We start from the raw sequence: 10,830 nt of genomic DNA, 5'->3' as shown, positions 1-10,830 counted from the left end.
CGTACGTACACAGCTCCGTTAGAATAACTAGCTTAGCTACTAGAAACACACTGGGATGGACGAATTAATTAGCAGAGACAAAACAAGGAGCAGCTCTCTTTAACTTACCTTCGACGGCGTATGGCTTTGAGCTGGATGGGGGATTTGGGGGAAGCTTTTCGTGATCGATTTCGTAAGAAGGCGCCTATTTGCGAACACCTGCCCGAGGTTTCGCGAAGAGCTCGTTAGCATGGAGGAGTAATATAGAAAGCTAAGTTCCTCAGCTGCCCCTATAATTTCGACTGTTGCATTGTTGCCAGCGAGGGCATTTTCGGGACCAGCCAAAAGTCGAAATACAACAATATATAAAACGGAAGGAGCAAGGGGTGTCTAGTGTGGCATGCGGACTTCGTACCGTTGCATGGAGGTGCATGGCTGAAATAGGTAGTGGAACAGCAATCTGTCTGCCCAAAGCCGACCTTTTCAGGCCACGGTGGTGGCTCATTCCTTTTTGAGTAGCACTTCACCGTGGACCCCACATTCTTTTGTGCTCGTTATAAGTGATAAAATTAAAAGAAAGGACTTTTCCATTGATAATAAATAATAAGAAAACGTATGCAATAATTTAGATAAAACAATAATCTCAGATGTAACAAAAAGATTCATGGCAGTGTGCCTACATAGCGAGACCCCATCGCCTCATCATCATAATTAATACCGACATCACCCAGCATGCACTGCCTCCACTCGCGCCCCTCGCCGTCGTTTCTGTATCTCCCGCGCCAGAGAAAAGAGAATATACGATCTTCTCCTGATAGCGACCCCACGCACGCCCCTCCCCCTCCGTTCGAAAACACACCTCATCAGTTAATGAATTAATTCTCTAGCAAGTTTTCATATTAATTGTTGCTTAATCTGCACCGAGGCCTCTTCAGTGATCAATATTAGTATTCATTTTCGAAAAAATAAGAAACTGTATATTTAACTCGAACATACGATTAAGTATATGTACTCCAAGTTCGTTTAATAATTATAATCTCTCTCCGTCATCTTTGATCCAACAAGCAATGTTTAAGTCAAAAAAAAAAAAAAAAAAACCATAGAACAAACAAAAAGGGGGGGGAGAGAGAGAGAGAGAGAGAGAGAGAGAGAGAGAGAAGAGAGATTGTGTTAGCATGGAAGAAGAAAGATGAGTGGGTGTTGTCCAGATGTCGATCCATTACATTATGGGAATAAAGGACATACCGTATTGGTCTCAGCCGCAAATGCAGGTACACTGGACGAGCTTCCATTCCTTCTGAACGAATAGAAATTTGTCGTTGATTAAAATAATACTAATAATACTAAGGAAATAAAATATATAATTAAAGCAAAAATAAATCTCGAAAAGCTCAAAGCAAACAGTCGCTTGAATCAAAGAAGAAAAAGGCAATTCGTAAGCATCCTCATTAAGAAAGATGGAAAGAAACGATGAAAAAGAAAACGAGCCCGATCAGACCATCTGGTACACAAAACAGTAGCAACAGAAGCCTAAAGCCGTGCTAAACTGCTCCTCGCTTTACATTACTAAACCAAACAAGACTGCGGTAAGAAAGAGATCTGGATTCAAATGCTCCAATAGATGGGCAGAAAAAATCGTACTAATTGAATTTAAGTAGCAGTGAGCTAATTGGATCAACATCTCAGCAATCGGCGCTGAGATCTGCTCCTTTTCTCACCTAAAGAAGCGTCTCGATCGTAACTCAAGTTAACAGAAAGAAGAGATGTGAGTTCATAAGCATCATGATCCATCTTGTTTTGAGATCGGAATTAATTGCATAGCATGATATCAAAGCTAAAATAGGAAAAAGGGATCACGCGACACGACCTTCTGATAAGCCGCGAGTCCAGGTGATCCAAATAAGCAGCAAATAAAGCTACCAAAAATTAACCGAGCAGAAGCTTTAACATCAGATGAGAAAGAAGCTCTGAGCTAGATCAAATGAGGCAAAAAAAAAAGGAGGAGAGATATAGAAGAGAAAAAGGAGAAGATTAATTAAGAGTTGTGGAACAAACCCTAATTCGTCTTTATCATCGAAGACGATTGAGAAGTTATGGGAAATTGGGGACAAAAGAATCTTGGGATCTCTGAAACGCTGATGATGGGGGAATTTGGAGCTCCTTTTTTTCGTTTCCCCATCCCTTTGCTTTTCTCGCTCTCGTTCTAATTAGTAGGAGCTTAGCTATGGTGTGTGTGTGAGAGAGAGAGAGAGAGAGAGAGAGAGGAGTGGGAGAGAGGTTATCTGAGTAGGGAGGTAGTTTATGAGTGAGAGTGGAACATTCTAACAAACGTGGTGAGGTGGGAAAGGGGGTGCAACGACGCTAGCTAGTAGCTAGCTAGGAAGCTCGCTTTGTAACAAAAGCACGGGAAAGGGCGAAATATTATTATTTTTGTGATTATTCAGGTTACAAGGTACACGTGCTAGCTGCTTGGCCAATAATCGTGTATTATGATTCCAAATTACACATATGTTCAATTCTGTGCTTTATATATATTTACAACCTTGACCTTAATTTATGGAGTTTTGTGACTTGATGAGCGGCGCCTCATGCTTGGTGCAATCCGAGCCTCATCGAATTCATGATGAATCCACCAGCTGATTAAACGTCTGATCCAAATCACATGGAGTTAAATTTTAGCTCAAGGTTCAAACAACGGCTTGATAAGCTTTTTTATGCTCGATCTTAAGCTAAAACTAAATTGGACTGAAGTTTGAGGGCGTATGCTGCTCAATCAGTTACTATTTATTTTCTAATAATTTATCTTCCTAAAGCAAAATTTGAAGACATATTATTATTTCGTTGGCCTCGATACATTTAAAAAATGCAAACTAATTAATATATATGTTGCAAAAGCTCCACCAAAAAAAAAAAGTGTTTTGATATATGGTCAAAGACGACAACATTATGACTATTTGTGTTGATACTTATGAAATATTTTACAAGACCGAGGATTAGAAATTCATTTATTTATTTATTTATTTATTGTTGGAGTTGTTTGTAGGCTTCTGATTAACTCCAGGATCTTCTCTAGAACTGGTAGTAAATAATCCCTGAGACGTCTGAGTCACTCTTGAGCGATGAACCTCCCGACTTTAAAATGTGCCCGCGGAAATTCAAACATCCAATCTCAAATATATAGTAGTCAAATATGGACCTGAGGGCCATAGCATGGGTTAGTGGGCTCATCTGTCGGAGAAATTACTAAGTCAGAGGATGGGCCCATACTCGGAACTCCCGAATGGGTAAGCTGGCCCGGATTAGTTTCTCAAACTTAGATGGGCCCTCTCAGTAGATGGGCCAATTCGAATCTATCTTTGTCTATCCATGAGAGATGATGGGGTGGATTGGTGACTGGTGAGGGACAGAGAATTGATCGGAGGTTGATGACGTGTTTGATGCTTAATAAAGATCGCAAATCCCACTCATTGTTGACGATGCCGTAACCTATTTTTCTGATGTTGCGGCCACAGAACTAACAACAACCGCTCCCTCGTCCGCCCCTGCTAGCCACGGAAGCGCACAAGCCGTGGCATTGCCCGCATGGGATGGTGCCCGAGTCATCGTGGCAATTCTGCTCACCGTACACGTGTCCTGATGCAAGAACCTCACACAGCTCGATGCCCGCGCCCTTCGTTCACGTGAAAGCAGCTGCTCCACCCTGCCTCGCCCGTTTTATCCCTGCGAACTCCCCGCACCCGTCGCCATCGTGCGGGCCAGATTGGGAAAAACAGGGCAACAAATAACGTGGTCGTCTAGCCCCGCGTGAATTCGAATTAAACGCCCTGTCATACATAACAGCTACAGCTACAGCTACAGCTACAGCTACAGGGGACGTCTGTTTTCAGGGCTACTTTAAAATATATATATATATATAAATATCTAGAAGGCTCATCATAAAGAGCTAAGTAATACGAAAATATTTAGGAGAGGGAATTGGGGAGCAGAAAGCGAGGGAGGCGCGAAAGAAGAGAGAGATTTTTCTTTTCTTAATCTTTTTTGCTAGCTATTCGTACCGAGCGAGCGATTATGAGCAGGAGCGGAGCAGCGCTGGTGGCCGCCGTCACGTCCTGCGCCGCGGCGATTACTGTCGTCGCTTCCTACTCCACCGTGCTTTCCGGCCCAGCTTTCCAGACCCCCGTTCTGGTTTCTACGAGCATCCCTTGTCCTGTTGCATTAAATTAATTTTGGCTTGAGCACCTCTGATTTCTTCTCCTGTTATTGCCGCATACATACATGCATGCATACAGAATTAATGAACTCTTTCGTGACTATATATATATATAATATATATATATATAGGAAGGAGGATGGTCTCGCGAACAACAGGAACAGCAGCAGCAGCAGCAGCAGCAGCAGCAGCAGCGTTTTCCTCCTACAGCAGGCCGATTCTCTCCGCGATTTGATGGCCTGCGCTTCATCGAGACCCTCGTCACCGCTCATAGATGAAGAGGATCGGCAGATCAGATCCTCGTCTCTTCCATATACGTCCAATCCATTCCACTTTATATTCCTTTAAACACAGTGTAATGATCGGTAGCCACGGTGCAAACTTTGTTATCAGCCTGCTCAACCAAGTACTTTGGCTAATTACCCTCGAAAAAAATGTCGTCTCTGCTAATTGTGCAGTGTTTAATGAATTTTCTGGAGTTATTGGCTTGATCTCTGAGTTACTTTCACCAATTGAGTACTAACGTGCAACGTATTTACAAAAATTATAACTGTTGCTGAAGCCAATCGCCTAGGCGAGGCGAATATGTTCCCGATTCTAAGTCTGCAAAGGGCAAGGATTTAACTTTTGGTTTTCTAGGCTAAGAAAACCAAGTAACAAAGCGGCTAAAAGAAAAAATTTACTTAAATTGTCAAACTTCAATGTATTTTAATTAAAGCATTAAATTTTAATTTTTGTTTTTGCTCAGGCAATTTTGTCAGTGAATAATTACTTCCTGAGAATAAATAAAATACTTAGTAGGAACGCGAGCGAAGGTGCTGAATATTGACATATGTTCTCTCTGTATATGTTGTATTTGTGATTTTTTTTTTTTTAGGGTGTTATAATATATTGTTGTTTATGACTCATGTTATTTTTATTCGTTAAACTTTGAACCTCTATCTCAACCCATCGGCTTCCTCTCCATCTCAACCTATCAAGCATTAGAAGATATCTCCATACCTCGCGTCACTTTGGGTTGTTTAGAGGTGTTTTTAAGAGTGTAATATTGTTAATAAATAAAGTACTGTTCAACTGGTGATATATATATATATATATAGAACTAGGCTAATATATTATTAATAGCACCAAGTCATTGGTGCTACCAAGTTTTTGGCCATTGGATTAAGAAATGTGCGGTTAGGATGATGTGGGCCCCCAAGGGTTGAGTGGGTGGTTGGTTGTGAGACCCTAGATAGTCCTATATATNGGGATCGAGAAGGGTGGGCTAGGTTAGGCTGGCATGCAACACACACACACACACACACACACACACCTCTTCAGATTGCGCATGAGCTCCCCTCTGAGCTCATCCAGCTGAGCTTGGCACTTGGCGGAGCAGGGGCAAGGGGAGGTGGCGTCGCCGAGCTTCCAGCCGGGAGGAGGGACCCAGTAGGTGTCCATCACGCCGGCCATCCGGCGCATCTCCACCAGCTCCGCGGGCTCCAGCCAGTACTCCATGGCGCCTTCCGCGTTGTGGCGCCTCCTGAACCTCTCCTTCCCCTGCGACACCACCTTCCCGGCCATGTGCTTCAGGAGGTGGTCCAGCAGCCCCGTGTCCCCGATGTGCTTCCTCGCCTCCTCCCTCAGCAACTGCCGAAGAATAGGCCTCCCCAGCGCCGCACCCTTCTCCCTCATTATATCCAGCAACTTAAGCTCCGCCGCTTGGTACCTCTCGCGAGACCACCTCTCCTTGTACCCGGCCTTCACCCGGCTCCCTTCTCTGCATCTCTTCTTCCCCTCCTCCTCCTGAACGCCGCTCAGCAGACGGCCCGGCTCCTTGGCCTCCTTCCTATCATGGCCTTTATTCTCTTTCTTCTCCTTCCTCTTCGCCTTCTCCTTCTCCTTCTCCTTCTCCTTCTCCTTCTTCTTCTTCTTCTTCTTCTTCTTCTTCTGATCTCCAGCACTAGTCTCCGGCGGCCGCTTCCTCTTGCGTCCGCTCCCGCTCAGCACCTTCTCCTCGTCCTCCTTCACCTCCTTGCAATCCACTACTTCGTCCTCCTCCTTCGAAGAAGGCAAGTGATCTCGATGCCTCCCTATATACTTGACCTTCCTACGAATCCCCCACCCAGGAGCTCCGCTGTGCTTCAGGGTAAGGAGGCACGAGCTCATCGCCTTCTGGGAGCTCTTAACATCTTCAGCGCCCGGCTCGGAGCTCGGCGACATCCTCGGGTTTCGCAAGTTGTACGACCCCGGCGTTACGAGCCAGAATCTCTCCAGGTGCCTCTCCCCCTCCAGCTGCGGCCTCGGTATCGATCTCCGAAGGATTTTGCCCGCGTGGTTCGAACTCATCACGAACCTCTCGTCAAGCTCGGGCCCTCTCTCGTCGGACTGGGAGGCGAAGTAGTGGCGCAGCGAGCGGTTGCTGGGAAAGCTCACGGTCACGTCCAGAGTCGTCGTTTCGCAAACCTACCATTATTAATTAGAACGCGGTAGGAGGAGTACGTACGTACAGCAGCCCGTTAGAATACGTACTTAGCTAGCTAGAAACAGCACTGGGGATGACGAATTAATTAGCAGAGACAAAAGCAAGGAGCAGCTCTCTTTAACTTACCTTTACGACGCGTATGGCTTTGAGCTGGATGGGGGATTTGGGGGGAAGCTTTTCGTGATCGATTTCGTAGAAGGCGCCTATTTCGAACCCACCTGGCCGAGGGTTCCGAAGAGCTCGTTAGCATGGAGGAGTAATATAGAAAGCTAAGTTCCCAAGCTGCCCCTATAATTTCGACTGTTGCATTGTTGCAGCGAGGGCATTTTCGGGACACCAGCCAAAAGTCGGAAATAACAACAATATATAAAACGGAAGAGAGACAAGGTGGTGCTAGTGGTGGGCATGCGGACTCGTACCGTTGCATGGAGGTGCATGGCTGAAATAGGTAGTGGACAGCATCTGTCTGCCCAAAGCCGACCTTTTCAGGCCCACGGTGGTGGGCTCATTCCTTTTTGAGTAGCACTTCACCTGTGGACCCCACATTCTTTTGTGCTCGTTATATAATAAAATTAAAAAAAGGACTTTTCCATTGATAATAAAATAGATAGGAAAAACGTATGCAATAATTTAGATAAAAACAATAATCTCAGATGGTAACAAAAAGATTCATGCAGTGTGCCTACATAGCGAGACCCCATCGCCTCATCATCATAATTAATAGCGACATCACCCAGCATGCACTGCCTCCACTCGCGCTCCCTCCCGTCGTTTCTGTTATCTCCCGCGCCAGGAGAAAAGAGAATATACGATCTTCTCCTGATAGCGACCCACCCACGCACCCCCCCTCGCCCCTCGTTCGAAAACACACCTCATCAGTTAATGATTAATTCTCTAGCAGTTTCATTATTAATGTTGCTTAATCTGCACCGAGGGCCTCTTCAGTGATTCAAATTTAGTATTCATTTTCGAAAAATAAGAAACTGTATATTTAACTCGAACATCGATTAAGTTATAGTACTCCCCAAGTTCGTTTTAATAATTATAATCTCTCTCGTTTCATCTTGATCCAACAAGCAATGTTTAAGTCAAAAAAAAAAGGGGGGGAGAGAGAGGGAGAGAGAGAGAGAGAGAGAGAGAGATTGTGTTAGCATGGAAGAAGAAGAAGATGAGGTGGGTGTTGTCCAGATGTCGATCCATTACCATTATGGGGAATAAAGGACATACCGTATTGGTCTCAGCCGCAAATGCAGGTACACTGGGACGAGCTTCCATNTACAAAGAATTCTTCCCCAAGCTTCTTCCCCCTTCTCCTGTCCCTCCCATCTTCTTCCTCTCTATCTCACCTCAATTCTCTCCCAAATCTCCCTCTATTTCCTTCCCAATTCCTCTAATCGAGGTTCCCCATCATCCTGATCGTCGCTGGGCTCGGAGTACCTGTGCGCAAGCGGTGGAGATTGCTCGGATGTTACAATTTGGTATCAGAGCAGGCCAATCCCCGGGAAGGCAAGCATCTAAGAGCAGCTGGTAATTATCCCACTACTCCATTCAATTCAATTGAGAAGGCAACAGGGTAGGAATGTATTGAGGGGGGTTACCACCGGTTACTGTTCTATTGAGAAGAACAGTCATCGGGCCTCAGAATTCACATCACTGGCACCCTCAACATGTTATTGTAGCACTATAATTCGATCCCCACTGAAGAAGCGATAGCAATTGAGTGAAAATAAACAAAAAAAAATTGGGGCCATGAAGAAAAATCGATTCAAATTCAATAGTAAAGCATATCTGGAGGAGTGGGAGATGGCAGAGGGTACTCGGCTTAAGGATCTGAGCGAGCACATTCACCATCTGGATGAGAGATTGCGACAACTCACTTCGGACTGCAACAACCGAGTTGAGGAGAGGCTACAAATGTTCTCTGAAGAATGTAACAAGCAGATTGGTGAACTGGCGCGACAGATTGAGGAGATACAGTACGAAGGGCAGCATCGATATGAGTCCTTGCAAAACGAGGCTACAAGGCGGCATGAGAGTATGCAGCAGGAAGGGGCTAAGCGCCATCAACAGTTAATGGAGCTACTCGCGACACACACCAACCATACAAGGGGAATGGGAGGACCAGCAATGGGGGTCAGAGAAGGGCAATTTCCCACATACCCGAAGCCTGGCAGCAGTACGTTAAGGAGGACTGAAGAAGAAAAAGGGAAGGGGATCTTACCCACTCCACCCAGAGGGTATGATACTCATGAGGGTAGCCCAAATCACACGTCCCCACGTGCACCTTACCAAATTCCATTTCAGAAGTTGAAGTTTCCTACCTTCGATGGCGAGGAACCGAGAGAATGGGCAGATAGGTGTGAGCAATACTTTAACCTCCACAAGATTCCAGAGCAACAGTGGGTGGATGTAGCCACGATGCACTTCACAGGCAGAGCCCACAAATGGAAACAAGGCTACTTAATCGATAAACCAGACATCACTTGGGAAGTGCTAGTGGAGGCAGTATACAGGAGGTATGACGGAGTGGGGATGAAAACCTCAATAAGGGAGTTCAACAAACTAATGCAAACAAGCACAGTGGAGAAGTATCAAGAGAAATTTGAGGAATTAAGGGCAAAGATGCTTTACCTTAATCCGACCATGAGCGAGGAGCATTTTGTGCAAAGCTATATCAGCGGCCTCAAGGAAGAATTAGTGCCATTTATAGATCTGTCTCACCCGGTAACGCTGGAGGAGGTATACGAGCAAGCGCGGCTACACGAACAGGCCCTCTCCATCATGTGGAGGAAAAGTCGAACAAGCAATAGGGTCATAGAAGGAGCGCCCCCCAAATGATCCACCACCAAGCCAGGATACAGCACTCCAAGGGAGCGAAATTAGCAACCGAGCATTAGCCGCGAAGTTTTCGAACAAAGGAAGGCAGCCGGGCTGTGCTATAAGTGCGGCGATAAATTCCAACCAGGGCATAAGTGCCAAGCTAAGGCACTGAATTGCTTGACTGTCAACATGGAGGTGGACGAGATCTTTGATGAATACCGATTACAAATGGAAGCAGATGAAGAAGGTCAGGAAAACCCCCAAGAGCCAGAAGAAGAGGCTGGAGAGAGGGGAATGTCCATACATGCTCTGAGTGGAGAGAATACAGCCGAGACTATCAAAATACAAGGGGAAGTTGGAAGTAAGACTGTGGTCATACTCATAGACACCGGGAGCACACACAGTTTCATAGATTTCCAAGTTGCCAAGGAGGTCAAGGCCAGTATCACCACGGCCCCCTCGCTCATAGTCACGGTGGCAAATGGCCAAAAGAAACTTAGCAAATTGAAGTGCACCGACTTTAAGTGGACTATGCAAGGGGAACCTTATCAAGCCGAATTGCGGGTAATTAGATTAGACGGTTCGAGCATCATCCTAGGCATAGATTGGCTAAAGGCGTACGGGAAGGTTACCTTTGATTACAATGACAACTCAGTGACCTTCAGCAGGGACGGCAAACAGACAACACTCAAGGGGATCGTGGAGGGTTCTAAGTTACAAGCGAACACTGCCAGCCTTAAGGTCATAACAGCAGAGCGATGGTACAAGGCAGGAGTGGACGGAAATTGCTGTGCCATAGGACGCTATATCCCAACAGAATGGAGTGAGGAGGAGGTCACTATTCCCGGAGAGATCCAACAAGTCCTAGAACAATATAAGGATGTCTTCCGAGAGCCTCAAGGGATGCCCCCGAGCCGGCCACAGGATCACAAGATTCCGCTGTTGCCCGGGGCTAACCCCGTCAACGTCCGACCCTACCGATACACACAGGAACAGAAGAACGAGATAGAAAGACAGATCAGGGAGATGCTACAATCCTCAATTATCCAGCCCACCACAAGCCCCTATGCATCCCCTGTTTTACTCGTCAAGAAGAAGGACAATAGCTGGCGGTTTTGCATCGACTACCGCCAACTAAACCAAGCGACGGTGAAGGATAAATACCCTATTCCCTTAATAGACGACTTACTCGACGAGTTGGCAGGATCTCGCTATTTTTCAAAAATTGACTTGAGGTCAGGGTATCACCAAGTGAGAATGAATCCAGAAGACATTCACAAGACGGCTTTCCGCACTCATTCGGGCCACTATGAGTTCCTAGTGATGCCCTTCGGATTGACCAACGCGCCGGCAA

At 45.8% G+C, this 10,830-nt stretch overlaps 1 protein-coding gene and 1 long non-coding RNA gene across 2 annotated transcripts; one reads left to right on the top strand and one right to left on the bottom strand.

Annotated features, from left to right (window-relative positions):
- On the top strand, positions 3,919 to 4,680 carry LOC109721978. The gene is made up of 2 exons (XR_002219334.1): positions 3,919 to 4,164; positions 4,321 to 4,680. It is a non-coding gene; the product is annotated as an uncharacterized LOC109721978 (long non-coding RNA).
- LOC109722137 (protein DYAD-like) lies at positions 4,830 to 7,202 on the bottom strand. The gene is made up of 5 exons (XM_020250022.1): positions 7,076 to 7,202; positions 6,783 to 6,874; positions 6,136 to 6,637; positions 5,505 to 6,030; positions 4,830 to 4,854 (listed from the first exon to the last, which is right to left on the bottom strand). Exons 1-5 carry the CDS (start codon positions 7,200 to 7,202, stop codon positions 4,830 to 4,832), a joined length of 1,272 nt encoding a protein of 423 aa, XP_020105611.1.

This window comes from Ananas comosus, linkage group 16 (genome assembly GCF_001540865.1).
Source record: "Ananas comosus cultivar F153 linkage group 16, ASM154086v1, whole genome shotgun sequence".
NCBI classification, from domain to species: domain Eukaryota; kingdom Viridiplantae; phylum Streptophyta; class Magnoliopsida; order Poales; family Bromeliaceae; genus Ananas; species Ananas comosus.
This window is presented reverse-complemented; position numbering and strand designations above follow the sequence as displayed.

Excerpts from the sequence above, each read along its gene's own strand:
- LOC109722137 (XM_020250022.1), bottom strand. The coding sequence starts at position 7,202 with ATGTGGGGTCCACAGGTGAAGTGCTACTCAAAAAGGAATGAGCCCACC. Across the intron at positions 6,875-7,075 it reads CCATGCACCTCCATGCAACG|GTGGGTTCGAAATAGGCGCC; the intron begins GTACGAGTCCGC and ends ACCCTCGGCCAG. Across the intron at positions 4,855-5,504 it reads CTCATGCGCAATCTGAAGAG|CCGCTTTGTTACTTGGTTTT; the intron begins GTGTGTGTGTGT and ends TTTTTCTTTTAG.